This window comes from Sodiomyces alcalophilus, assembly GCF_042370955.1.
Source record: "Sodiomyces alcalophilus JCM 7366 unplaced genomic scaffold ACRALscaffold_7, whole genome shotgun sequence".
Classification (NCBI taxonomy): domain Eukaryota; kingdom Fungi; phylum Ascomycota; class Sordariomycetes; order Glomerellales; family Plectosphaerellaceae; genus Sodiomyces; species Sodiomyces alcalophilus.
Genome location: NW_027263538.1, coordinates 1,729,363 through 1,756,622, shown reverse-complemented (window position 1 = coordinate 1,756,622; position 27,260 = coordinate 1,729,363). Strand labels below are relative to the sequence as shown.

The 27,260-nt window shown below is 54.1% G+C and overlaps 9 protein-coding genes across 9 annotated transcripts; 4 read left to right on the top strand and 5 right to left on the bottom strand.

The window, feature by feature from the left end:
• Positions 1 to 345: 345 nt before the first annotated feature.
• On the bottom strand, positions 346 to 3,963 carry ACRALDRAFT_1035723 (uncharacterized protein; the record flags this gene model as incomplete). The annotated part of the gene is made up of 2 exons (XM_071015003.1): positions 346 to 3,477; positions 3,544 to 3,963. 2 exons carry the CDS (start codon positions 3,961 to 3,963, stop codon positions 346 to 348), a joined length of 3,552 nt encoding a protein of 1,183 aa, XP_070872530.1.
• A 2,169-nt stretch (positions 3,964 to 6,132) lies between these two features.
• Positions 6,133 to 7,212, bottom strand: ACRALDRAFT_1072028 (uncharacterized protein; the record flags this gene model as incomplete). The annotated part of the gene is made up of 3 exons (XM_071017923.1): positions 6,133 to 6,312; positions 6,804 to 7,017; positions 7,115 to 7,212. 3 exons carry the CDS (start codon positions 7,210 to 7,212, stop codon positions 6,133 to 6,135), a joined length of 492 nt encoding a protein of 163 aa, XP_070872529.1.
• A 1,635-nt stretch (positions 7,213 to 8,847) lies between these two features.
• On the top strand, positions 8,848 to 10,770 carry ACRALDRAFT_1094698 (uncharacterized protein; the record flags this gene model as incomplete). Its single annotated transcript, XM_071019732.1, has 12 exons — positions 8,848 to 9,303; positions 9,404 to 9,506; positions 9,595 to 9,671; positions 9,706 to 9,906; positions 9,949 to 9,983; positions 10,041 to 10,109; positions 10,148 to 10,180; positions 10,253 to 10,275; positions 10,342 to 10,390; positions 10,483 to 10,557; positions 10,590 to 10,622; positions 10,687 to 10,770. The coding sequence occupies exons 1-12, from the start codon at positions 9,099 to 9,101 to the stop codon at positions 10,768 to 10,770; spliced, it is 987 nt and encodes a 328-aa protein (XP_070872528.1). The 5' UTR covers positions 8,848 to 9,098.
• A 41-nt stretch (positions 10,771 to 10,811) lies between these two features.
• ACRALDRAFT_212437 (uncharacterized protein) lies at positions 10,812 to 14,705 on the bottom strand (the record flags this gene model as incomplete). Its single annotated transcript, XM_071023880.1, has 30 exons — positions 10,812 to 10,898; positions 10,951 to 11,084; positions 11,125 to 11,144; positions 11,169 to 11,446; positions 11,474 to 11,548; positions 11,599 to 11,628; positions 11,691 to 11,724; positions 11,766 to 11,842; positions 11,876 to 11,897; positions 11,931 to 11,972; positions 12,010 to 12,029; positions 12,077 to 12,126; positions 12,157 to 12,177; positions 12,203 to 12,425; positions 12,461 to 12,548; positions 12,574 to 12,585; positions 12,625 to 12,726; positions 12,810 to 12,894; positions 12,923 to 12,994; positions 13,041 to 13,116; positions 13,164 to 13,257; positions 13,321 to 13,413; positions 13,464 to 13,513; positions 13,568 to 13,578; positions 13,625 to 13,683; positions 13,819 to 14,010; positions 14,038 to 14,133; positions 14,177 to 14,245; positions 14,312 to 14,599; positions 14,662 to 14,705. The coding sequence occupies 30 exons, from the start codon at positions 14,703 to 14,705 to the stop codon at positions 10,812 to 10,814; spliced, it is 2,544 nt and encodes an 847-aa protein (XP_070872527.1).
• Positions 14,706 to 15,185: 480 nt separating this feature from the next.
• Positions 15,186 to 16,938, top strand: ACRALDRAFT_1065216 (uncharacterized protein). The gene has a single exon (XM_071017112.1). It carries the CDS (start codon positions 15,243 to 15,245, stop codon positions 16,830 to 16,832), a length of 1,590 nt encoding a protein of 529 aa, XP_070872526.1. The 5' UTR covers positions 15,186 to 15,242; the 3' UTR covers positions 16,833 to 16,938.
• A 1,304-nt stretch (positions 16,939 to 18,242) lies between these two features.
• Positions 18,243 to 19,661, bottom strand: ACRALDRAFT_1082928 (uncharacterized protein; the record flags this gene model as incomplete). Its single annotated transcript, XM_071019381.1, has 2 exons — positions 18,243 to 18,668; positions 18,768 to 19,661. The coding sequence occupies 2 exons, from the start codon at positions 19,659 to 19,661 to the stop codon at positions 18,507 to 18,509; spliced, it is 1,056 nt and encodes a 351-aa protein (XP_070872525.1). The 3' UTR covers positions 18,243 to 18,506.
• A 1,339-nt stretch (positions 19,662 to 21,000) lies between these two features.
• ACRALDRAFT_1082929 (uncharacterized protein) lies at positions 21,001 to 22,316 on the top strand (the record flags this gene model as incomplete). The annotated part of the gene is made up of 3 exons (XM_071019382.1): positions 21,001 to 21,324; positions 21,472 to 21,944; positions 22,013 to 22,316. 3 exons carry the CDS (start codon positions 21,001 to 21,003, stop codon positions 22,314 to 22,316), a joined length of 1,101 nt encoding a protein of 366 aa, XP_070872524.1.
• A 70-nt stretch (positions 22,317 to 22,386) lies between these two features.
• ACRALDRAFT_212441 (uncharacterized protein) lies at positions 22,387 to 23,388 on the bottom strand (the record flags this gene model as incomplete). The annotated part of the gene is made up of 5 exons (XM_071023881.1): positions 22,387 to 22,421; positions 22,548 to 22,788; positions 22,824 to 22,985; positions 23,103 to 23,279; positions 23,368 to 23,388. The coding sequence occupies 5 exons, from the start codon at positions 23,386 to 23,388 to the stop codon at positions 22,387 to 22,389; spliced, it is 636 nt and encodes a 211-aa protein (XP_070872523.1).
• Positions 23,389 to 23,964: 576 nt separating this feature from the next.
• Positions 23,965 to 25,813, top strand: ACRALDRAFT_1065217 (uncharacterized protein). Its single transcript, XM_071017113.1, has one exon. It carries the CDS (start codon positions 24,041 to 24,043, stop codon positions 25,358 to 25,360), a length of 1,320 nt encoding a protein of 439 aa, XP_070872522.1. The 5' UTR covers positions 23,965 to 24,040; the 3' UTR covers positions 25,361 to 25,813.
• Positions 25,814 to 27,260: the final 1,447 nt, after the last annotated feature.

Sequence of the window (27,260 nt, the reverse complement as noted above, 5' to 3'; positions counted from 1 at the left end):
GGCAGGAAAATGACAATGACGGCGTAGTCGATCGAAGCGAATGATATTTCGTTTCAGGCGTGAGGTGTGAGCGACGCGGCGAGTGTAATGCTGGCGAAATCTGAGAAAAACAAATAGGGGTATCAAACAAAGTCGAGAGAATGTATCGACATACAAAATAAGTAAGTGATGCGAGAGAAAGAGAAAAAGAAAATAGATCGGATAATTCGCTGAGAAAAGAAAAAGCCGCCGACGCCGTCGTGGTCATAGAAATGAATGGTAGTGGTGGTAACGGCGGCCGTGTCGTCTGAAAAGGGGAAATAGTCGACGGACGGGGAGAGCACGCGCGGTCCTGACCATGGCGTCCTAGACCATCACAGGACCGCCGCCTCGCTCCCTTGTCATCCACGCAAACAAGTCGCCCGTCCGCTGCCCGCTCGTTCCCTCGACCGGTGTCCGCGGTGCCGACTCGCGTGGCTCCAACTGCAGGCTCATTCGGTAGTAGCTGACTTGCACGTTGCCCCGGTCGCCCTCTCGGACCCGTGACACCTGCGCTTCCAACCACTCCTGCAACTCCGGAACCTCCGTCAGTCGGTACGGGATCTGGAACCGCTGGAGTTCGCTGATAATCTTGGCCGTCCGCGTGTGCTTGTCGAAATTGATCACGGTCCGCCCCGCCCCGTTCTCCTCGGCCGCCCCGTCGTCGCCGCCGCCCAGACTCTGCTGGAGCTGCTTGGTGGCCGGGTTGCCAATGTCCACAAATGTGAGATCCGTCAGGTACATGCCCAGGAAGGGAAGGCAGGGAGGGACGTGGTCGTGGAGACGACCTCGAAGGACCTTGTTGTTTTGCGACGGCTCAACCACAGCCTGCAGCTGCCGGAGCACCTCCCGCCGCCTGGGCGACACCATGTCCCACGTCTTCCGGAGCCGGTTGATCGTGCTGCTGTTCAGGCTGCAGATGATGGCCATGAGCCCATCGTAGTTGTGCAGCTCGAAGCACTGATGCGCAATCTTGATCCATTGCTTGATCACCGTCGCCCGCTTCTTGACCTCGGAATGCTCGAGAATCGTCTCGGCCACGAGGTTCGAGAGTTCCGTCGAGAACGCCGTCATGGCCTTGACGTTGGGAGCACCCACGCCACCCTTCTTCATCCACTCCGAAGCCAGTAGCTCTTCGGGGAGAATGGCGCAGAAGATACCCATCTGCTTGACCGTGAGCTGTCGCGCCAACTCGAGCGGCTCAAAGTCGAGAATACAGGGCGCGGCCCCCCCGTTTTTCCAGTTCTGGAGTGCATTCGCCTGGCTCCTGGATAGGCTGACGGCCGGATGAGGTGTCTCTGCCGGCACGTATTGCGCGATAGATGCGTTCGCCTTGCTCATGGACGACACATTCCGCGGTACCAGCGAGCCCTCGCTAGAAACCCGCTGCGCAAGTACCAGCAACCGATGCCCAGCCGATGGAAGCGCCTGGCTCAGCTTGTGCTCGGCAAAGGGTTCGATCAGGTCCAAGGCTTCCCGATCCGTCTCGTCCCGCCAGTGCGTTTCGAGCCAGCCCTTGAACGCGTTGTATACGCGTAGCCGGACGGGCGCCGCCATGTGCGGAGATTCGGCAACGTAGTCGAAGCGGTCAATGAGAGCCTCGGCTAGCTGAACGGGCGTACAGAAGAGACGGAAGGTGAGGTAAAAGGTCGATACAAACATCGCGTCGGGCGTCGACTCGTGCGTTGTGAGTCGCTCGACGAGTGCCGGGATGGAGCCGCCTGTGACTTGGCCCTCCTTGTTGAACATGAGCTCGTGCGCGTACGTTTTCTCGAGCAACTTGCATTCCACGTCATCAACCTCCTCAGTGTGGGTGGAGCTGCCACCATTGCTTAGCTCCGACATGGATGGCTTGTTCGTGGGCGCCATTGTGTGATCGGGCGTCGTAGCCCGTGTCGACGTCTCCGAGACGAGGCTCAATTCGGAGTCGCGGCTGTGGTAAGTCGCACTGCTCTCGGTGCTGGACACGGTGCCGGCTTCCGACTGGAACGATGCCTGGTAATCGGTGTCTAGGCCAGCCTTCTCAACGGGGCTGTAGCTCTCGGCGTCAAGGAGAGACGTGGACAACTTGGGTAGAGGAGGGAGAGTCAGTCGGAGCGACGACCCCGAGGGAACCACGCTAGAAACCTTGTCGTCGTTGAGAGAGGAAGACGACGGCCGTGAGTCGGGAGCCGACTGCTCCTGCGGCGCGAGATCGGGTGTTTCGTCGACGACCGGGCTGGTGACTTGGGGCGGCTCGGGAAGCGGCTTGTCAGTGCTCAATGTCCGAACGCGTTGCAGCCCTGTGCCCGACGATTCCACAGTGCGGCAGGATCCTGCAACGCTCGTATCCTGGGATACTGTGCTTCCGGCAACCGAGCTGGCCACTGATGGGCGTCGCTCAAATGGCACGTCCAGAACGGACAGGTCGATTCCGAGGAAGCCAGGTTCAATCTCGCATTCGAAGTCTCCCACGCGTTCAATGACCCACTTGGTCTTGGCAACACATTCGCCCGCTGCCTTGACGCACCCGGTGGCTGCGAGTAGTAACACACCATTGTCCTGCGGCATGATGACGTCTTCCTCTTGGGAAGCGGCATCGTGGATAATCTGGCCAGCGGCCGACACCAGACCCTGAATCTTATCGAACATGGAATCCCTCGCGCGAGGCAACATATCGGAGCTGCTCATGTTGCCGCATACGACATCGATGACAGCCAGGAGATCCCCTCCTGAGGTGGCGGTGAGCTTGATGGCCAAGGCCATCTCGGGACGAGACTGGGACTGCAGGTGCAGGCGCCCGATGAAGGAGCCGAGGTGAGACAAGAAAGAATCGTGCCCCTTGTTGAGCCGTTGGGACACCAGGTGCTGCGGTCGAGAAAGCGGTGACGGCCCAGCGAGGGAAACGCGGTGCGAGATACCAGAGTGCCGGTGGATGTTCTGAGACAGGCGGTGTGAGGTCGGGCTGGCGGCCGTGATGGTGATGGATGATAGGCGCTTGCTGGTCGGCCCGGCCACTGCGTGTGCGACATGCGCGACATGTGCGACCTCGCTTATGCAAGGCAAAGCCAGCTCGCTCGACGACGCCTGGCTTGTTGCATCCGCTCGGCAAGACGCATCGCTTGCATTGGACTGCGCCTCGAAGCCGATCGAGTCGGCGGGCGGCGTCGGGGGACCGTGCGATTCCTCCATAACGGTGTCCATGACGGTCACGGCGGGCGCACGTGACCTCAGGTCCTCGTCGAGGACGTCCAGGAAACGAACACCCTTGGTGACAATCCTGAAGGCCTTCAGAAGCATCTCGTCAACAATATCATTGACAATCTCGGTGTCATACGGCAAGCCCCCTTGGGGCTCCTGCAGTCGCTTCGCCGTCTTGACCAACGAAGACAACTCCGAGAGTAGGGATTTCCTTCCCCGGCGAAGGCCCTCGTGACGCTGAATGGTGGCCGATTCGCGAGTCAGGCAGTGTGTCCGTTCCTGCCGGCATGTTAGTGACCAAGTTGGGCGGCATGGGCGAGGGGGGATGTTTTTGGGGTAACTCACCAAAAGGCACCGGACACCAGCAATGATACCCTTCATGAACTCCTGATTTCCGAACATCTCGCTGTCATTGACGGACGTGCTCCGCAGCAAATCCCAAAAATTCAACAGCGCCTTGAGCAGATTTCGCATCTCCTCCGGGTCGTACGCCTCGCAGTAATTGGTTGGAAGCCAGCCTCTTGCTCCGGTAAGTAGCAACGTTCCGTCAGCCCAGCCATTGGTGTGAATTGAATGTACCAAGACAACATCGCCCTCATTCAGTGGCAATGTTACGCTCGAATCCGACATGGAATAGCCGGGATGGAAGGGATAGAAAGCACGCAAGAAGTTGTGGAAGACGGGGGGCGCTTGTGGCTGCTCTTCTGCCAGGTCCTCTTGCGCCAGATCTTCCTGGGAGCCATTGGGGGTGGCCGGCGGTGTCATGTCCAAGCGAGTGTGGAGGTTGCGGTGGTCGGAAAGGTGGTCGTGCTGTTGAGGCTCGTCACGGTCATGGGATGACGAGTCTGATTCACATCGATGGAGGTTGAGGGGAGCCACCTGGAGGCTGGCGCGCATGTCGGTATATTCGTCCATCATTGCCCTGCTCGGCGAGGCGTCTTTTTGCCAATCATGGGAGAAGAGGGGTTTATAGATATCCGTGATGCCCCGTCCGCGAGGAGCCACTGGGACTGGCGGGTCGACTCGGTTCGAAATAGCCTAGCAGTCCGGGGATAGCAAGGTTTCGTCTTCCAGGGAATTCGCGGCGCGCGAAATGTTACTATGATGGGAATAAAAGCGGCCCGGTAGCTTGCAGCTATCTGGTCCTGCTCGTCACCGAGGTGTCTCGTTGTCCTGTATGTTCTGAGAGGCCTGGTCCAAGTCGAGATCAACCGACCAGCTGAGAGAAAGCCCCGCTGTTCTCGAAATGGCACGATTGTCCTCGTTCGAATCCGGGTTGACGATCGAAGAGGAAGTGGTCTGAGTGGTTGGATAGCAGCCGGCTTATGCAAAGTGGATTCTGGACGGAAGCCCTGCCAAGTATCGTTTTACGGTTCTTGATATTATGTCCGGTAGGTGCTGGACGAAGATTTTGCTGAATCGACGAGTCGTTGAAGAAAGAAGTCTGGGGGAGAGAGGAAGGGAAGAGGGATGTCGAAGTCGGCCTGGGTCCCTTCAATACGAATATTTGCTTGGAGACTTGGACTTGGTTGGCACGGAGCATGGACTTGGGAAGGGGTCAGGGACGGGAAACTAACAAAACATGGACTGTGCTGGGGGTGTGGATACCACTTGGTAACAGTAAAATGGGTACCGTGCCCACAAGGGTGCCGAATGGCAGTGGAGTCGGACCAGCGGTAGCAGGGATGGAAGGAATTACGAATACGTTGTACATACCCTAGCAACCTGTCCATGCACAGACAATGTACCTTGTGCGTATTCTACGTTGTGCCCTGTCTGTAACTGTGGTGCATAAGGGGTGGGGGGTTCCTGACTTTTACATCAGCCCCGTGGATAGTTGCATACCAAGTACACAAGCACCGGAGTAATCAATATTAGGCTGGAACTACGTTGTAAGGTTGACGTACAACGTACCTATGTTACCGTTACACGGTACGGATAGAGTGCAGTCATTTATTACTAGTCGGTGCTTGAGCCATTATTCGTGTACGATAAAAACGTCGTCTGTCGAGGGGGAAACAAGCCTCATCTCGAGTCATAATAGCGTCAACAGCGCCGCTGGTAACGAGAGGGCACTTGGTCAGCCAAAAGAGACAACAACACGTTTGTCCAGACACCTATTCGAGTTGGTTCCAAGGATTTCGATGGAGATCAAGCAGACCCGACCCGAGGGAATGGCTCACTCTGGGCAAACAAGACCCTTGAAGATTGGAATCCATATTGTTCTCGCCAACACCGGGACATGATGAGTCCAACGGAGTCAAATCGAGTGATTGGGAAATCGGAAACACCTTACCCCTCCTCCCCGTAGGTGTTTAGAGGTTCGCGCCTTGTCGGGCAGCCCGAAATACGGGAAGATGGAGATGTCTGGTAAGAACTTACAGCCCAGACAGGCCGATGGATAATCATCCTGGGGTATGATGAACTTGATCGCCATTTGGATAATGTTGCCGTTCCATGTCGAACCTAGTTTTCTCATGTGTTCATGCTCAAAGTTCGAGATCGAGGTCTGTGTTCTGGTGATAACAAAGGAAGTACGTTGCACGTTGTACGGATACTCCTTGCAAGGTACTCCTGATCATGGTGAGCCTTGTTTGTCGCCAGCGCTCGGGTCACCGCGCGTCCGTCTGTGCCCGTCTCGAGCGCTCTGTCAGTTGCATCGCCATTGAACGCCCTCACACTCGTCTTGTGAGGGGTCCCAATTGCCCCCGCTCGTGTAGCTACACGAAAATCTGTATTGAGGGGCAATGGCTTTCTCCTTTTTTTTTTGTCTCGTGTCGTTCCATTTGGCAAGCTGAGCAGCCTTCTTGACGGACGCATGAGCGATGTACAAAGTACGTTGTACAACATATGTACATGCCATGGGCAGACAGCTCGGCGGACTTCCGGTTTGTCCTTTGCAAGGATACGAAAAGTAACAGGAGAAAGCGCGCATTATTCCAGGGGGGATCCAGACGACGCGACCGCCGGGGGTGCAAGGGGCGACATTTCCGGACCTCTAGAGGGGCAACCTAACGACAGGGATCGGAAGTGACGGGGAGTGGGTTTTATGGGGCTCAATACAACGTATATGCCGGTACTTTGTGTCGACAGTGTATATTCTCCAGGTAATGTCTATTTAACACGGTTATCTACTAGTACTTACCAGCCTATCACACAGTGTCAGTCTTGCGGACAACGACTCCCGACATAGTGGAGAGGTACATGTGTGATTTTCGTACGAAGTACAACGTACAACGTACAACCCCTAGGTACCTATATGGCCATCCCCCTTAAACGGCTTCACCTTGTGCCTGAAGATCTTGTGACCTGATTTGCTGGCATTGGATCAGATATCGACATAGAGACGACACGATTGCGCTTTCTGGGCATCCATGCTCTCACAGACTTGCCCAGTATTCAAGACGCCACCGTCTCACGACGGTTCCGTACTCGTAACTAGCATCTATTCCTCTCTGAACGAATATGTACGCCATACCATACAACGTACAACGTACACTTCATATGTACACTATTCGTATGTACAACTACTCCAGCAGCACGTTGTAGTAATCCCGTTTTACCCACGTCCCGGGTTATCTTCTGGTCTGTTGTTGACTCGCTACCAGTGCCGGGCCCTTGGGTCTATCGTTGGCCTCGTCTTGACAAGCGGGGCTGAGTTCCTGGTAGGCTCGGTTGGCGCCATTATAGGGAAGTGCATGAAATGGTTGCTGGACTGACTGCTCGGCGACCTCGGCGGCGACTTTGCAATCAACTCGACGCCGAACGGGACCTTGCGCAACCAGAGCACCGGTGCCGGCACGGGATCTCTTTTCCGTCCTACAACGTATGTACATACAATATACATAAGCAAACACGCAAACACTGCCCCGACCCGAGATGGTGGGTGATTTGCGACTTTTTTACTCGAACAAACTCGAGATACGGACAGTGGACAGTGCCAGTCAGACTGAACGGAAACAAGATCTTCGGGCGGGCTTGGGCAATGACGATATCGTTGGACCGGAAAGCCATTTGGAATGCTAATTCCTGCAGCTTGCTTTTCATACGTACGTAACCATGAATTACTCCGTACAATGGATGGCCTTGGAAAAGTAGCGAGGACTCTCGAGGGATTTACAGAGACGCATCGTACAGGTACAAACAATAAGATCCATCCGTACAACGTACTCGACGCAGGGAGGATACAGACATTGGTACTTCGTACACACATCACGTCAGCAAGATCGACCCCACAAACTAAGAATTTACACCGCTTCCGACTCGGCCGCTTAAATCAGCACAAGGAGCCTGCCTAGCGTGCCTCATATTAAGAGTTATGTATTGTCTTTTCACAACATCTCAAGGCTCATAGCATCAGTGTGGTTGTAGTGTACGTAGTTGGGCGAAGGAAGAATGGACCCCTTCTCTCTTCAAGTGGGCTCTAGGTTCCCTCCGATGACCGACATATTGCGTACGACGGCCCAGAAGTATAACCGAGACACTCCCGCACCTATCTGGATTGCGTCAATTCATGGCTAGATCTCACTACTATCCAACCCGTCAGCTGAGGACTGGTATGCTCAAGACATGTGGCTCTGTGGCTATGCAGGGAAGCCCTCGGGTGGCTGGCTCTACGAGTCTGAATGTGAGGCAGAAAAGAAAGGCCGCACCATGGGTCGGTCCATGAAGCTCTGAGATCCGCCTGTGCGCATTCCATCACCATCCGCGGGGATCAGCAAACAACTCGCACCAGGCATAGCTAGGAATGAGGAAACACCGCTCTCTGAGCATCATACGTGGGGATATTGATGCAGGCTGGTATTTTGGCCCTCTGATGCCACTCTTCAACTTATCCATTGGCATGCGTTTTGCGTCACGCTCAACCTCGTCAGCTGGTGCTAACTTTACACTACGTAATCCCTTGTCTTGGTCCCGATCCCGATCCGCATCCCTTCCGATGACTTGAGGATTCGGAATTTGATATGCGATCTTGCGATGGATGTTGCCTTTCTGGGAGGGGGATCGACGACGAGGCCCAAGATTGAGCGGTCGTGGAACCACAACTCCCGACTCTCCTTTCGTTTCCGGTCCCCTTTGAGATCAGCCCCGTACTTCGTAACTGTACATACGAATAGCTGTGTCCAGGGTACCACTGTACCCTCACAGCACAAATCGTTCGCCGCCTCGAGATTAATAATCGGCGGCGCTGGTTGGCCTGGCGTTGCCACCGACAAGCCTCCAATCTCGACCGCTGTGCGCCTCAAACCCCCACGCCGTAATATATCGGTAGGTACCTACCTAATTACAACGTTATCACACCGCTAAGCGCCGAATCTCGATACAGAATCCTTCCCGACGCCCGTCACAAGCCACAAACACTCGATTTCAGTCCAGCTACCCACTCTCTGTAGACCACTGGCCAACCATATTGGCCATACTTCGTACACCGTAGCATCTCTCTCTCGACCATCACCTCGTCCCGTTCCTCACTTTCCGAGTCTCCCGCCTTTTAGCGTCAAGGCGCCTCTTGCTTGGCCTTACGGAACCTACATGTAGGCACCTGGAAATTTTCGAGCGGAGGCGGGACTGGAAATGACACCTGGCTCGTTGGCATTTTGCCTTCCATCTCCGTTCGGAGCAAGTTCAATCGAGGCGTTGTCTTCGAAGGCCATAATCAAGGGCTAGTCAACTTTTCATCATCGCCGGTACTGTTGTATTCACCGTATCAGAGAGGTATTACCCGATAGGGTGCCAAAACTGACGTGGTCTGGATGCTAATCTCGGTTCCCTATCCACCCACCCACTCTCCGCGAGGCCATGAAGAGTTTTCGTCTCAGTTCGGCCGTCATTGCCAAAAACCCTAGCCACGTCCGTTTTAGGTCCCTCGGCAACGATTCTCAGCTTTCGGGAAGCCTTCCATGGTCGGATCGAGAGACGGATATAGGTATATACATGGTATGCAATTTCGGCAGGCAGTCCACCAGGGTTCCATTACGGAGATGAAGACCATCCGTTTCACTGCTTCATTGAGAACAGAACAGCGCAATCTGGGGCGGCGGGACGCTTCTCCCGGTCATTTCCCGATGAAGAACCCATTGCCGCCCAACGGTAGAAGTCTTCTCGGTCATTAATTTGCAGTCCTATTTTAGCGAGTACCTGTATATTTATAACGCACGCTGTATTTATGCCCACCGTTGTTCGGTATTTGCTGTCTGTCGCATAGTAGGTAGCACTTTACGATGGAGAATGGTAAAAGGGCTCGCGGCAGGCACTCGAGGATTCACTGTGCACGATCTGATCCTGCCAAATATAAACTCCGCCCACATGTTTTTACCTCCATCTCTACCACTTTAATTTGATTTTAATGGCGACGTGTCGTCCATACTGGCACCGATGGGCCGGTTTGGTCCACAGTTCCACGAGGACCCATCAATATGGACGGAGTTTTAGAACATCATCCCACTTTTGCGAGTTCTCCATGTCTACCACGAGTCAGATTGACTTACCTAAACTGGGCTACGACAGATATCAATTCGGAAGATGCCCTAGGGTCCGTGAACTGGGACGGGCTTGTGCAATATGCAATCGACAGGAAAGCTCAGCGTGATGCGAACTCGGGCCCAACAGACTGTCGGCTCTCTTTCGAGACCGACTGCAACAACATTGCGGCGGTCCCGCTCATATCCATGGAGTTCATACCAGGCGATACGGCGATGGATTCATTTGGTGGGTACGGCGTGATAAAGGCGAGACTCCCAAGGTATACAGGCCAAATTTCCATGCTGCCAATGGCATATATCCAAGTAAGTACGGGATATTTCCTATGTCAAGACCGCGAGTCAAACAAGGCTGCGAACTAGGTTCAGATGTCGGCCATTCGCTTCCCTCAGATTGGAAGCATTATCAAGCATCCAGATGGGACCTATGAGGTGGACGGATCGGATACTATGGCGAAGTCCTGGATAAGCTTGAGGCAAGCAGGAACTGTCATGGCAACTATGTATCATGTCTAGTTCTGCCTGTATCTACCGGCTCGATACCGTCTCGTCAATGAATTTGAATTTCGCTTCAGTCGCCCTTGTCTACGGCCGATGCGTCAACGTTATGCTTCAGTTTCTTCCTATCCTGGGTATATCCCATGTCATCCTGTTCTTCTCTGAGCAGCAGCTCAGCTCACGATGCTAAGATGCTGAGACGACACATAAGGCATGTTTTTTTTTTTTTTTTTTTTTTTTTTTTTTGCGCCCCTTCTTACTCGGCATATGCAAAATTACCACGAAAACAACCAATCCTGCACTGCAGATGCTCGGCGTGCATGGGAAGCGGTTCCCGTCTAACGGGCTAGGAGGACTTGGCGTGCATTCATATGCCGCTATCGTGCAGGCGGTAGAGACATCAATGCCATGCAGCTCAGTTTTCGAGTTCAATACACCACACCGCCTGTCTCACCGATATTAGCAGAAGAAGATTATTTACGAATGTCATCCAATACCACATCGCAACCAGCTTCAAACGGGGATAGCGCACGAAACTGATTCATCAGTCATCTTCGTCAAAGGCGGTCTGCCCCGCAACTGGCTTCCGTTCTAGCCGTTGTTGCTATCCGGCCGGCGGGTTTAACAAAGGCACCTTCAGGGTCGCCCTTGCGCGTGGGGAAAGCAATAGGGAGCGGTATTGCCTAGCCTCGTGGGGTTGGCGTGTCCCTTGAGGACCCGGCACTGACAATATGAAGCGTGTCGTCGTAGTGATTGCGGAGTACGAAGTACCCACACCAGATGTCGGCGGCCAAGAAGACACTATTTTATCGGCCGGTTCATGAATCTGGCGGGTGAAAGCCGACGGGTAATGAGCGGGCCAATCCACATGCTTGATTCTGCCGTCCGTCCCCTCGACCTTTTGTCGAACTAGCTTTTAGCTTCTCATGGTTTCGCGGCGGTTTCTCACGACACTTGTTACGGTCAGGCCTGACGCCTCACCCGAACGGACACAAAAGTCCGGCCGAGTAATCTCCCGAGTCCTCGAGCCGGTCCTTCGTTGGCCTAGTGTGGGCAGACGCCAACTTGGACATTCGAACTGCCGAGATGGAGCATGACGCGGTCCGCGACCGTCCGCCCGTCCGTCTGTCCGCCTGCCCCGCCAAGTACGTTGTAAGAAACCAGAGGTTGGTGTTGGTATCCATACAACGTACACTGGCGAATATATTGGAAATACTCCGTACGTTGTACGTCGTGGGCCCCACGTTGAACATGTCACGCTCCGAGGGTTTCTCTTGTCAGGTGACCTGCCTGGCAACAAGCGCGCGGTACCAAAACAAATCGGGGCATGCAACGTCGATCATGTCCGAAGATGTCCTGCACCAGTCAGCCGGCTACATACGTTGTACAGTTGGTATCTTTCTTAATGCGAACAGATGCGAACAGGGTTCTCTTTCTTGGTAGCCACCATAGCCTATTGAATAGTATCACCTGGTGTTGCTAGCAATATGGACTAAGTGGAACTAGTCTCTGGACATTCTCGTAGTCCATAACTATCTCAGGGGTATGTCTTGGTCCCATCCGGTGTGGGAGACAGTGCCGTTGAACCACTTCGAATTGCCGTAGTTTGTTTTGTCTCTGGATCGGGGCTGTTGTCTGTGGAGCATCGGCTTCCGTTCACCGTCATTCTACGAACGAGGCGACCATGGCCTACAACGTACAAGTTTCCCCACAAGCTCCTGACTATGTCTGGTTAGTATCACGAATCAGAAAGACCAATTGGTGTCTTGAGGTTCAGAAGGTCCCTTGTTTTTGTCGCTGCCCTTGTTGTGATCATTTTACCAGAATCGGACACTGCAGGGGCCGCAAGGACGACTGACCATGCGGAAGAGGCTCGACGATATATTAGGCTGATTCACAACAGGGTTCACGGCACCGGGCGAGTACATACATACAACGTAGTGCTCGGGGTCTCAGAATCGGGCCACCTAAACGTGTGAACGTTTCCCTTGTTGGTATAGCGCTCATTGCTCAAGGGCATTGCGCACTTTTCCAAGTCTTCAGGGTGCCGTTGGAGAGGCGCGTGTTGATGCAATGCGACTGTGGCGGGAATCGCGGCATGCCGTAATGCTGCCATCGTTCACTGTCTGTGATGGCGACAACAACGCGACGGAAGCCTGATCGACCGCTTATTGTCGCGCCTATCGCGTTTCGTGGTGCCCAAGAGCGCCGACACAACCGGATCGTCTCGTGGGTGCTGAAGAAAACAAACTGGGACATGCAGATCACGCCCAATTCTTCTCCACCCGCGACCCGACGGGAAAAGAGACTAGGCCCATCTCCTTTGACCTAGTTTCTTGGCTTATAATGTCGAATAGCAAGCACGTGAGGGAACTGGGTAAACACAACGTTGGGTCACAAATGGACTCCTCTTGATTTCCCACTCTGACATCGCTACAGCGTACATTACCCCGCTTGAGCTCTCAAGGCTCGGAGTAACGAGGAGGACAGGGACAAGGCGGCGGAAAAGATCATAAAGTACAACGATAGGATCTTGTACGTTGTAGCTTCCCTGATAAACTGACAAGGACAAGGACACCCCGCACAGTAATAGCTTATGCCTCTAGTGCGGAAGCTGGAGCCTTCATTGGCAACCCCGCGTGGGGATGATCCCCCATGGACTGAATCCCCACAAAGCCCTCGCCATGACCACGGCGACCACAACTTACTGTCGTATGATCTGCCTATATCGGCATTTGTATATCCACCGCCGGCGGGGACTGAGCTTAAGCCTACGTTGCATGTAGGACTGGGGGCCCCAGCGACAGCGACAGCGTTTACTACAAATTACGTTGTAGGTTAGTTTGTATTGGGAATTGAATTAACGTATGTAGTTTGAGAGGGAGTTGTGAGTAGTGACGACGTCCGTCAATATCCTTACCAGTCGCACTGCCCTGGGTAGCTACGTTGTCATCCGCGATGATTTAGGTATCACTTCTCAGATCAGACATTATCCAGATCGCGCGATTGATAACGTGATAGTATCGCCATGGGGAGACAGCGTGGCATACGTTGTACCTCGACGTCCAGGCTGTCCCCCCGACTTGTCACATATCATATACGTTGTATGTAAAGTATCTTCTCGTGGCGTCTCGATTGCGCAAACTCGCATGCACTATTGACGGGGATCACCAAGGCAAGAGTTCGCGCACCAAGTACAACGTAACTCCGTGTTGTCGGCGCGGGGAAAGCTTCCGGGCTACAGGTCCAGGGTCGTTGCCAGGGTCGTTGCCCTACAGAATTCGTCACGGCCTCGAACTCATGGCAAACCCTGCCTTTCTACCCCTGACGATAAGGGCCTAGAGCACTGACTTGAATGTTCATCCTCCACTAAAACCTCCTACTCCGAGCACGAACTGGACCCCTGTCACTTTTCGGGGTTCAAGATCCCGCGCACGGACTATCTCCACCAATCTGCTCGCGACGATTCTGATGTTGAGAGACGATAAAGGGGTATCCTAGACGCGTCCTGCATTCAAGAAGAGCCAGGAAACAAAGTCTCATAGTCTAATCCCCTTCAAGGGGTTCGTGAGGCGATCCCAATAATTACCCCTCTCCACCAAGAAAACCCGGATGGTTGCAACGTACAACGTACAACGTACACCCATTGTACGTTGTAGATACAACAACATTGGATAGAAGGGCATGCACATACGTTGTACTAGTTGTATCCTTTCTTTTCTTCTTCCTCCTGGCATGAAACTTTTGCTCGGCCGTCCGAACGCAGCAAGTTAGGCCCTGCGTCTTTCCCGCGGTTCCCCGTCCTGAATAGAGACCGTCGCTTCGGCTATGGCACCTACGCACGCCACATGATGGGGGAAACCCGACCGAGCCGAGGCAGAGCTGAGAAGGCTGACTCTCCCGCGGATATCGATACGCATCGTACGAAGTAGCGTTGGGACTGGATTTTGCTTCTTCCCTGACGGTCACGTGAATGGAGACTGCGTGAACGACTTGCACACTCTGTTCCAGATGGGAGGTCGTCTATGTCGGTCGAGACAGGGCCATGATACGAATGATGCGTGTAGCGACTTCGAGTTGGTCAAATCAGGTCTGGATAGGAGGGCGAAACAGTCAAACGGCGTTGAGAATAGGACGAGAGCCGTCGTCTGATGTACTTCTTCCTTCTCGAAACCCTAAGCGTCCTCGAATAGGTAGATGCTAGGCTCAGCCAGAGCATTGCGTGAAGATCGATGACACGGAACTCGGAATGCGTTTCATATGCGCTTGGGCGCAGATGTAAAATGTTTCGAGAAAACGTTAGCCCTATGGGAGAAGCGTTATGCCTGCGGTCACTCGCTGTTTCGAAATATCGACGTGAGTTAGTGCATGGCGACTCGGGAGAAATGCGTTCTTCGTGGGAGGCAAGACTGTTCTTGCTTTCTCTGACGGAATTCGGAGACTCAAGACCCCTTCAAGGCTATTTCCCAAATAAACAAATAAACACAGCCTCGGGCACGTCAACTCCGACTGTCCACAGGCGATAGTCATCAAAAAACGTTTCAACGGCGCGTCATGTCATTGCATGTTTGTGCATGGGTAAATCATTCTAAGCAACAACGGGTCAGCGTCCCGCACGTTAATTTTCCAGCAGGGCTTGTCCTCGGGGTTGGATTTGATGATGGTGCGGACCTCACTAAGTGTTCTTGTAGTCCACTGGAGCAGAAGGCGGCGACGTCAACCAAGTGTACGCAAAAAAGAGATAGACGACCTGGGACTGTTTCAAACGTAGAATATAGATCAGAGATTTGCTGTTGCCAGCAGAGGTCATCCTGCTCAGATGGATGTGTTGATGTTGATCCTCGAGGGAGGTAATTACGCGTTTTTCGCGTTACCCCTCAACCCAGACGCGGGGCATCCGCGTGGTCATGTGATCTCAGTTCTCGCCTCTCGATGACGCATTACCTAAGCTACGTAAACTCTTCAATCCCATCATCGCAACCTTTCCCATCGACCACCTCTCCGTGCGGTCTTCGTCCCCAAGAATGCGCGTCTATTTGCTATTCGAAAAGCATTGGCACTGCAGATATGGCGACTAAGGCCTCCCAAGCATCGACCTTGTCCTCGTGCCGCCGTTGTCTGAAGGCGCAGCGCAGCTTGTTCCCTCCCCTCGTCTCTGCGCATAGATATTCTTCGAGCCGACAAGACCCTGAGCCAGATCATCCGCCGGCTTCCCCAGCTGCCAGAAATAACGATGCTTCAGCACCTGAAAAGGGCGCCATGACCCGTCGTCTCGAAGAGGCGACCGAAGAGGCCCTCTTGACGGGAGGCAAGGCCGGCCGTCGCGCCGTCGAGGCCGCCGGCTTTTCCGAGGAACTCAAGGAGAAGCTCCTGGACAAGGTCCAGACGGCCCAGTTTCGCGCCAAATACTCGAATGCGATTTCCCAAGCCGGACTATCTTCCACGTCGTCGCCGTCCTCTTCCTCCTCGCCGTCAACAGGAGCATTTACCGCCGCATCGGAGCCCTGGGCCGGCACCGAATCACAGCCCGACGCCGTCCTCCGCATGCTCGACGACGCGAGAAAACCCCTCAAGCCGGAACTTCGCGGCAAGTATCATGTTCCGGAGCCGGTAGACCTCCGCCCTCGACGGGAACCGAGGATTCACCCCGGCCAGCGTGTCGTCAATGCGCGCGATAAGGCCGGCGCGTACACCGATATGACCAAGACGGAGAAGGAGAGAAACAAGAGTAACAAGGGTTTAACTGAAAAGGAGCGCGAGGCTCTGAGGCAGCAGTTCCGCGACCGGTTTACGCCCGCAGCGCGTGCCGTCCCGGCTAGCGTGTCCGCACTCGCGTCACTGGCGAATGAGCGCATTGAGGATGCCATTGCGAGGGGCCAGTTCCGGAACATTCCCCGGGGGAAGGATGCCCCCCAACGGGATAGGCGGGCGGACAACCCCTTCATCGACACGACCGAATACCTCATGAACTCGATGCTGAAAAGGCAGGAAATCACCCCGCCTTGGATCGAGAAGCAGCAAGAACTGGCCAAGACGGTCTCTGTTTTCCGGTCGCGATTGCGGAACGACTGGAAGCGGCATGTTGCACGCATGATAGCCGCGGCCGGTGGCGGGTTGGAGGAACAGATTCGGCGAGCTGAAGGCTACGCCAGGGCGGAGGAGAGGGTGAACCCCCTGAGAAGCAGCAGCAGAGAAACAGCAGCAGCAGCCGAAACGGCTGAGACAGAGGCTGATGATGTGGCAACGGGCAAGGGGGAGCAAAGCCCCGCCCCGGACTCGTATGCCGCGGTCCCCTTCCGAGACCCTGACTGGGAAGCAGCCGAGAAGGCGTACATGACGCTGTCGATTGAGAATCTCAACTCGCTGACGCGATCGTATAACTTGATGGCGCCCGAGCTGGCGAAGAAGCCGTACTTTTCCCTCGAGCGGGAGCTCAATGCCTGCTACGCGGACGTGGCGCCGCTGGTGGCCGAGACCATCCGGGAGCGAGCCACGCGACCGGCCAGGTCGCTTATTAAAGGGGACGGGACCGGACGGAGCAAGGGCGCCATCTTTGGTACGATGGGTGGCGGGGGGAAGGAGTCGGCAAGGATATACGAAAACAAAGCGCCGCATTATGGGTTCAAGGAGATGTGGAGGGATCTCTGGGGCGGATAGCCAGTGCTGATATGACCATTTGCATAGATACACGTCATGCGTGAGCCACGACACACCCGGCTCTGTCCAGCTTTTTTCATATCTTGCCTTTCTGCGATGTATGTCCATACTGAAGGTGTGTCGGGCGTTTTTCAGGGCAGATCTGGGCCAACGCTGCAAATGAGAAAGCGCGCCACATGTCACCCCCTATTATATACACCGAGCCTGACCCATATGATGCCATCGCCTGCTGGAGAGGATTGGAGGCCGAGGAAACACTTTATTAGCTTTCACCCGGCTAGGGCAAGGTACATGGACGTCTCTCATCCTCAGAGCCCGCAATGCCTGGATTTTATCTATGAGCCGCTTCAGTGTCCCCATAGCAATATGGATAACAGGGTTCAGAAGCATGCAGAGTCGCAGTCGAAAAAAGGAAGCCGTACAATCTCCGTCTCTTGCTTGCCATTGAATCAGATACCATGACATTTGCATCAAGAGTCTGGCTATCCGCAGTGGAATGTTTCTGTTCATTGTCTGTTCTTAAGAATAGTCAAATGTTGAGAAAAGCTTCCGCTCAACCTATATTTCACCCTCGGTCTTTGCACGGCTCTGGCTCGACGACCATTAATGGATTTACCGCGCGCGGAAGGAGACTCGAGGTCTTGATGCCTGGCGCGGCCGGCGGTAGATGATCCAATTAGTGTCCATTGTACTTGAGCCGATCAGTTGCCCTGTAAATCATCAGCATGGATGCTTGTGCCGCTGGATCTAATTTTTGTCGTCTAGTGATGGTGATCGACATGGACGCCAACCGGTTCCGACAACTACGATCCAATTCCGGGTATCCAGGGGCCTTGGGTAGCATTTTGTTCCCGTTGTAATAAAAGAGTAGAGCAGCTTTATTTCCATGGTCCCTTTCCACCGCTCGAGCGGAGGAGATGAAGCTTGACGTCTTTAATGCCAAGACGACGAACAGTGCACAAAGCACCCACGGATATGATTGCCAGTTTGGGTTTCTGACTGACGACGCTGGCACGATTAAAAGCCCAGAGACTCCAAGGTCCCTCGGCCGCGAACCGGCACAGCGGCGGCCGAAGAGCAAGAATAATTACCTAGGATCGTTCGATTTTGCTGTTGGTGCTCTACAAGAGATACATGACTTTATAGCCTGGGGGAAATGGAGATATTATTAATGTGCTTACAAATCGCAGTCCTTGGTTCGACTACTCCCAGCCCCTATCACTTATAACATCTCAATTATAGGTGAATATTAGATTTAAAAACGCATATATGATGGACTTGATCTGCGTATTTAGTAGTTTCAAACGAAGAGTATATTTTGTGATAAATATTTATAATGAATCAGAAATAGGAGTAAGCTTATCATAAAAATGGTTGAATAAAGGAATTAGAATATATATACACAATAAATGGGGTCTCTGGAATGCAATCTGATATAAAATCCCTTCCGCGAAAGCCAAGCAACTTGGTCGATGGGTGTTGCTACTCGACCATCCACTACTTTCTCCATTTTCATGCATCAGAAACGACTCTTCAGATCGTCGTGAACTTCAGGGGTATCCTATCATGTCATCAAACCCACCAGTCCGTGAAAAGCTTTCTCCCGTACTCCATACGAAGCTCGCAGATGAAAAAGACTCGCCCGATAACTAATTTCCGCACGCCAACGTCACCCTATGCTGCCGTTGGCTCTGTAGTGGACCGCGTGGAAGAGGTCGCCCGGCTCCCCGTCTCACGGAGGATCTTGGCCTCCTCCAGCGCCTCCCTTTTCGCAAACTCGTCCAACAACTTGTGCGCTGTTTCCAGGGGCAAGTCTGCAATCATGGCGCTCAAATCCTAGTCACCCGGCACGTCAGTCATACACCTGTCAGTTACGTAGATGTTTGCCAGGGGAGACCTTGTGAGTCGGGATTGGTGGCGTCGGGGCACACATACCGCAGGGAACACATTGGAGGGATGGTATTTGAACTCCTCCATCATGCGGTTGAGACGCAGGACCTGCTTCCACGGCACCACGGTATCGCCAATGAGGAAAGCCGGAAAGCGGGCCCTCGCGATCTCCTCGAGAATCCACCGGCGCTGGAAATACTGGCGGCCCATAAAGTCGTTGCAGCCCACCCAGTGCGGCATGGTAAAGGGGATCTGGCCGTCGGGCCCAGGGGACCAGATATGGGTGATGTTGGCGGCCCACTTGTGGGTGGGGGAGTAGTCGTCCGGGTTCTTCTCCCTGTCCCCCGGGTCCCCCCAGTGGGCGGGTATGGCGTCCTCGATTTCCGCCAAGGTGGCCATGGCGACGTCGGTGTGCTCGCTCTTCTCGCCCAGCCAGCCGACGACGAGCTCGGCGGCGCGGTAGATGTTCCTCATCTCGACGAGCTGGCGGGATTTCTCGTCGTCGTCGCGCTGGTTGACGCACACGAGGTCGAGCCAGACGCGCAGCGCGGCGTTGGGCCGGTCCGAGTCGCTGCCGCCGTTGGACGACGACGACATGCCGAAGAGGTGTCTCAGCCAGCGCGGGGCGCGGTGCGGCCGGCGGGCGGGACGGCGCTGGAACCGCCGCGAGACGGTCGGGTAGAAGACGGCGCGCACGTTCCTCAGGGCCTGGGCGAGGTGCAGGGTGATGGTCAAGGGGCGGCCGTTGACCGAGATGGTTTCGGTCTGGGCCGGGTCCCCGTAGAGGGAAGAGAGGGCGATGAAGTCCTGCTCATCGTCGAGGCGGACGGTGACGAGGCGACATTCGACCGGCTCGTCGATGTCGCGGGCCGGTTGGATCTCGAGCAAGCGAATCTCCTGCTTGGTGGGATTGAGTCGCTTGTACTCGACGGCGGCCATGATAGGCAGGAATGGGTTTTCGGCTCTCCGGGAGAAGGGGGCGCGCGGGGGAAGGGGGGGTTGTGTTCCCAACGGTTAATGCTTGTGCATATGCAATGTCACAGATTCTGCTCGGTGATTGCGCGTGGCAGGGAGGGGCGGGAGAAGGAGGGGGGGTGAGTGGATGGGCGCGTATGTATGTGTTGCAGTTGGCATGCTTCTTTAGAACCAACAGACATAAGAGATGCGCGGCAAAAGAAAAAAAAATCGACGAAAAAAAAAAGGGAAAAGAACTCCCGGCGTTTATACCGATAACGGGTCCAAGGGCCTAATCTCACTTATCTCACTTATCAAGATATTATCAGGTTTTAGCAGTTAGCAGTTCGCGCTACAGCCGTGGCGCATATGACAGGTCATTCCAGGCCGGGGGGGGCAGAGGAGAAGAGGTTAATATTAAGGGACGGGGCTCCGTCAATAGCCTCTCTCTCCCCCCTCGAATATCCTCGATGGGTTGTAGCAAGTACAACGTACATAGGTACAGCATTAGTGTACGTTGTACATTAGTCCTATCACATTATCCGTTCTTCGAAACTCCCGGTGCACGTGTCCATACGAGATAAAGCCCCCCTCCAATATAAGCCAGGGTCTGGATGGGTCTGCCACGGCGCCGTATTCTCCCAGTGGTCAGTTGCGCGATGGGTGCATTGGGATGTGGACCGTCCTGGTCGAACGATACAACCTTGACCTTGCCTCCGCTGGCAGCTAATAAGGGAGCTCCAGGAGCCTTTTTCTTCTGTTAGTTTGTTGCTGACGAATGCAAAGCAGCTGCAGAACGGGGGGAAAGGAGTAGAGGTAGTGTAGGTAGTGTAAAGAGGACTGGAGAACTGGAGAGCTATCCACTTGCCACCCACCTCATATCATCTTGGCGGGCCATTCCTCGCGGCCGTCGTGATGGCCTTCCCCAATATGTACGTATGCACTGGTGAGCGGAGTCCCAATGTCGCTACTTTCGGAGAGTTGGTCAGGGGCTTACATACGAGGGGTTTAATGGTGAGGGTCATGGTATGCATAAAAGACTCCAGATCTGCCCCCGTCGGCAGGCGCTTGAAACCTCAGAGCACCTTCTCTCTATTATAGCCATTCCGTCATTGCCCGAGTCGCGTTCCGTCAGATTAATTAATCCAAAGTCCTTTTGCTCCTTCCTTCTTTTCTAATCCACCGACCTGATAACCTATCAGCTCAGACTTGTTTCCCCAGAGCTTGCTGCGAGGAAAAGAAAAAGAGACTGGAAGAAAGTAATTAAAAAGGAGAAGACGAAGAATAAGGAAAAGAAGGAGAAACAACAACAAAACGGGAAACGATGCTTCGGCCGGGCTTCTTCACAACGCTCGCCAGTCCGTGGAGGGGACTCGTCAACTCGCTCATCACAGGAAACACCGCCCGCCGAATCCGTCCCACCATCGCCGATGGCCTGAACAAAGAATCCGAGGCGCTCGCGTCCGCCGTCGGGCCCGTCTGCGCCCAGATGCTCGAGCAGCTACACTACCCCGGCGCCCCGAAGCTCGAGGCCGCCGCAGTCGAGGCCCTGCTAGATCACATGCACGAGAGAGCCGTCGAGCTTGGTGTGCCCCTGAACACGTCGATCTCGGGGAAAGGATTCCGCCTGGGCTACGCGGAGGGACTGGTACGTTGCGAGAGGAGGCCTCATCCCTGTTCCCGCTTGGTGGCGTTGGACAAAACCAAGTTTTTTTTTTTTTTTTTTTTTTTTTTTTTTTTTTTAATATTATTACTATTATTTTCCCTAGTTTATTCCTGCTAACACCCCGGACAGCTAGCACACCCCGGTCATCCCGTCGAGGTGCAGGGATATGTGGGACTTTTCACCTGGCTCGTGGTCCAGTACGACGACATTGTCGGGCAGAGCAACGAAATGGTGGACGAGGCGCTTCACTTCCACCAGCGCTTCTTCCGCGGCGAGCCCCAGCCGAACAAGCTCCTCGAGGGCATCGCGACCCTGCTCCGCGAGGCCTACGACCACTTCGACCCGGTCATGGCCAACCTGCTGCAGATTTCCGTGCTCAAGTTTCTCACGAGCAACCTGCTGGAGCGCCACGACGGCTTCCAGAACATGACGGTCACGCCGGCCGGCGAGAAGTTTCCCCATTTCTACAGAGACCTCTCGGGCATGAACGTCGCCTACGCCGTGTTCTGTTACCCCAAGGCGCTCTACCCGGACGTCGGGGCCTTCCTGGAGGCCATTCCGGATATGGCTCGGTTCATTGACATTTCCAACGACGTGTTATCGTGAGTCCCTCATTTTATTGTGTTCCGTTCCATTTTATTTTCACCAAAACACAACTAACACCGACCAGCTTTTACAAGGAGGAACTGGGCGGAGATACGAGGAATTACCTCCACAATCGCGCCACGGTTTCGAAAAAGCCCATCCTCACCGTCCTGGAGGAGGTGAACATCGAGGCCATCGAGGCGGCAAGGCGCGTGGAGGCCATTCTCAAGGGAAGAGGCAAGTACGAACAGTCGTGGAACGACAGCGTGAGGGGATACATGGCCATGCACACGACGAATTCTCGCTATAAGCTCAAGGATCTGGGTCTGGGCGAGGAACACCCTCTGGCCCCGTTCGAGGACAAGATTGGCGAGAAGATTAACAAATGATTGTCTTTTCTTTTCTTTTTCTTTTCTTTTCTTTCTTTTCTTTCTTTTCTTTTCTATTTTTGTTTGGCGTTCAGGGTTCAAGCCATCGTACGATAATGTGGTCGGCTCAACTGGTTTTACGTCTCTTTGGGAGGGTCGTCTGCTTTTCTCCTTTCTTTTTCCACGCCCCTCTCCCTACCCCTCCTTTGTATCTATCTTCTTTCCATGCGGTGGTTACTTATTGCAGTACACGAAATATACCCATGATGACCTTGTTTTGGCTTAAGAAGATGCGCCACGCCAGGCCGGCTGTATTGTGTTGTGCCGATACAAATTGACTTTCGTTGAAGTTGACCTCAAGTGATGGATGTCGTCGGTCGAACGCAGAGCCGCCACGTTGGTGACACGTTGGAACCACTTGGTTGGGATTGAAGAACAATGGGCTGGGCTGGGGAACAAAGGAAAAAGGGGAAGAAGCCGACGTGGTGGTGGGCTGGGAACGATCCCCATAAGTCGTGTAACCACCACATCACATCTCACATCCCATCTCACATCCCCGCATTCCGTGGCAAGGACCCAACGGTAGACCCAATGAGGAAAGCTGTCGGTGACGCGTCGCTGAAGAATCTGCAGCTTTAGCCTCTGAATTTGAGACAATGGCCCAAGAACGGACATATCCCACGTTGAACCCTCCACCAATCACAGTCATGTCTGAATACCTACTGGTACCTACCTACTTTAATTAAGTCAACAGAGAATAGGCACCTAAGGTATGTTTTCTACGGTACTATGATCTGTATTAATTACTCCGTACTGCGCGACTTCCGCCGAATATGAGCTTATAGTGCGGGGTATACCGTCGCGGCCGTTGGTAGTTGCGGTAGCATCCGTCGGTCCCAGGAATAGAGTCCGTTGCCCCGTGTACAACGTACATACAACGTAATCATCTGAGTACTGGACCATGCGGAACGGATTACATAGAGCCTAGTCTTGGCGGGGCTGGGTTAATATGTCGTTGTTATAGTGTACGTGTACGTACGTTGTATGTACATTACAATATCTACTTGCGCACATTACTTCGTACAACGTACATACACAAGCAGAGCTATAGAGCATCTCGCGTATACCCCATTCCTGCTATAGACGGATGATACGTTGCACGTTGTCATCATGGCCATGCAAGTTGGCTCGTGATGCTTCCTCGCTCGCCAGTATAAGGTGCAAGGTTGTTTCACCTACAGTGACGAGACAAAACTGTCAAGCGAATGTACTTACAACTCCACGCTAATAGGCAGGCGTCGGTGGGTACACTTGCTCGACATTTGTGTCGACTTACCTACTGTACCTCGACACTCGGAATACACTTGGGATGGACACCATAACATCACAATGTTTTTGATAGAATGGTCTGCTGATTGTAACATGCCCAGCAGTCCTTGTCGTCCTTGTCTTTGCCACACGAAAAGGTGCAAGGGGAAAAAAGTTTATTTTGTTTTCCTACTATTTTGAGTTCCTGCATTTGTACTTTCACCGACAAAGCCAGACCAGGTGACTTATCCCATCAGCCACAACCGCCACAATCATAAGCCACAAGTGGGGTAGGTCGTCGGTACCTGAGCGTTCTTTGCTTCCCCTCCACCAGAACATCTCGTCATCACAAACGCCGGTACGACAGCCGAAACTCAAACTCCTGCCCCAGACACTCCTATTATTGACGTAAAGAAGCAAGTCAGTCGATTCTCAACATGCCGAAGCGATTACTCCCCCGAGCCATAAGGAAACGCCTCAGCGTGAGCGGCACGAGCGATCGCCGCCTCTCCCTCCCCGGCTCGAGCACCTCCGACCTCGACCCGTCGTCGCCCTCGCAGACGTCGACTCTACCCTTTTCATGGTCTAGCACCCTCAGTACGAGCAATACCGGCAAATCGACCGGCTTGAACACGACAGACGGCCCCGATACCTCCTCCTCCTCCTCCGCCTCCGACGAGCCCATCGAGCCCGAGCGGCTCTGGCACGACCCCATCATCGAGGTCTACGGCAACATCGTCACCCCGAGCGGCCGCGGCTGCTCCATCCAGACCTACGACGTCGCCAACCGCCGCTGGTACCGCCTCGACCTCGACTGCACCGTCATGGGCGACGAGTGGATCGCCCGGCTGGTCGAGAAGCACGTCCGCGCCTACTACAACCGCACCCGCTCCCTCCCGCCCTGGAACACCATCCGCACCACCGCCCGCGGCAGCCCCGTCGTCTACAGCGCCCAGCCCTACGCCAGCGTCGCCCACCCGCTCAACCGCACCCTCGCCTACGGCCAGGACCCCGGCGACCGCCTGCGCACCGTCCCCTGGTCCGACGTGGTCGAGAAGCGCTACTTGAGCCGCGGCGCCGACTCGTGCCGCTGGGAGAATAAGGCCTGCGTCTTCAAGCGCATCGAGTTTGACTCGGACGTGGCCATCGTCCAGCGCGCCATCCGCGTCCGCGAGGACCTCATGGCCCGCCTCGAGGCCGACCCGGCCCCCAACGCCCCGGCTGCCGCCGCCGCAGCCGCCACCAACGACGACCTCTTCGCCGAGATGGAGCGCCGCCTCAACGTCGTCCCCATCCTGGCCGTCGTCGTGCGCGACGAGGCCACCCCGGGGCCCTGGGACCCGGGCTCCGTGGCAGGCGTGCTCATGCCCAACGCCGGCCTCAGCCTGGACCGCCTCGCCGACCGGGGCCCGCTCCCCGTCACCGAGGCCCAGCTGTGCGACCTCACCCGCGGCGTCCGGGAGCTGCACAACATGGGCATCATGCATGGCGACATTTGCGACTGGAACGTCACCATCCAGACGCCGCTCGGCGGGGTGGCCGCCTACTCGCGCGGCCGGCTGCTCCTCATCGACCTCGGGAACGTGGCGCCCGAGTACGAGGGGGATGCGAGGATGCTGGGGCGTCTCATCTCGTGGGTCCTCGCGCACTCGCAGATCCGGGACGCCGAGTCGCGGTCTCGCCTGGAAGAGGCGGCGCGCATCCTTCGAGAGGATGGGGACCTGGATCGGGGGCTTGCGGCCATGGCGTCGGGGTGAAGAGATTATACTTTACTATACTATACCTGGGGGGCTGTTTGAAGGAATAGACGGAGAGACGGTTGGATTCTTGGGGTGGCGGAGCGAGGCTTGAGAGCGAGCGTCATGTGTCGCGTGAGCGTGGAGTTTTGATGGAGTTTTGTGTTTGGCGGATGTTGAATTTTCCATTTCGATGCCCTGAGGATTCCTATGATGGATGACTCTTTCACGATCATGACAGCATCGGTAATCATGGCCGATGAGGCGGAATCAATGCATCGCGTTGGATTGATTGGATTTAGAGCCATCCGTAGCTCCTGAAGAGAGGCAACTCGGCTACGGTGCCACCACCGGTTTGTGCATTCGAAATCCTATTTCCCGTGGCTTGCTGTTTCTAAGCTCACTGGCTATAGGGCTTCAACTCAATTATCTTTGAACTCCATTATCTTTGACTCAATTATCTTTGAACTCCATTATCTTTGAACTCAATTATCTTTGAACTCAATTGTCTCTGAACTCAATTATCTCTGAACTTAATTATCTTTGAACTCAATTATCTTCGAACTCAATCATCTTCGAACTCAATTTATACTTTAAATTCCAAAGCCACTGAGTCACGAGCATTGTGAAGCTGCATTAAAGTCAATTCTCTTTCTTTCCGAGTCCCCTCGGACGACTATAAAAGAAGGGCCTCCCCCCTGAAACGAGCCTCTGCTCTTGGTCTTCTTCTCCCTCCATTGTTCTCGCAGACCAGACTTGGACTACTACTCTGAGTACATCTAACAGAACGTACATACACCACCTACTCACGTACATACAAATTCCCTTTCTCTCTCTTTTTCTTTTCCTTTTTCACTCCCACTCTCGCTTTCAAGCGTCACACCCTAGGTGGACATCCTCCTGGTTCTCAGCTGAAAAGAACGCCACAGGCAACATCACTTGGTACAACAACCACCCAATTCATCAACTACCGCTTCTCTCCCACTAACATCCTCAGGCTATCAGACTTTCTCAACAACACAAACTTCGACATGGCTTCCCCCACTACTTCCACCGAGTTCGCCAGCCGTCGGCAGGAAAGGATCTTCGACCAGCTCGCGCCCGGCACCGTTCTCCGGTGGAGGGAGCCCAGCCCGCTGCCCTCCATTGATGCGCACAAGAACGAACTCGAGCTCGTGCATCCGAAGATCAGCAGTTCAACCTGTTGATAGTACGTACTAAGCTCTCATGTTTCACGTACTAAGCTCTCATGTTTAACGTACTAAGCTCTCATGTTTAACGAACTAAACCCTCATGGCTAACGTACTAAGCTCTCATGGCTAACGTACTAAGCTCTCATGTTTCACGTACTAAGCTCTCATGTTTGAACAATAAAATTAATATAAATCAGCAACTTAAATAGCCTCTAAGGTTTTAAGTTTTATAAGAAAAAAAAGAATATATAAGGCTTTTAAAGCTTTTAAGGTTTCACAGCTCTTGGAGACGTACGCACAGTCTTTGGTACCATCGTCGATGGGCTCGTAAATGGGGATCGGGGGACCCTAGAAAAGTAAAGGTATTCCGGGTTAACTGTCAAGTTTTTCTACTTGCCGATTTTCCTAGAGGACACCGGTGGAGGCATCTCACCATGAACTGTTCCTCAATCTGGCCAAGGCGCTCCACACCAGGCGCGAGCTCGATGTGATGGTTCGCGTCCGATTCGGCAATGGTGGATACCATGGCGACCCAGTAGCCCGGAGGGCAGACATTGTGTGCAGAGGACACGCAGGCAATGTAGATGTCTAGCGACAACCGTGTTAACTTTTTGTTCCACGGTGGGAAAAGCCGGGGATAGAGATTAATACGAGGCAGGGGATGACGAACCGTGCTTACGGCCAACCTGGCTCTGGGGAATAATAATCTGACACGAGTCGGCGTCGTT

Coding starts and splice junctions, on each gene's coding strand:
- ACRALDRAFT_1065216 (XM_071017112.1), top strand. CDS start 15,243: ATGGCGACTAAGGCCTCCCAAGCATCGACCTTGTCCTCGTGCCGCCGT.
- ACRALDRAFT_1065217 (XM_071017113.1), top strand. CDS start 24,041: ATGCCGAAGCGATTACTCCCCCGAGCCATAAGGAAACGCCTCAGCGTG.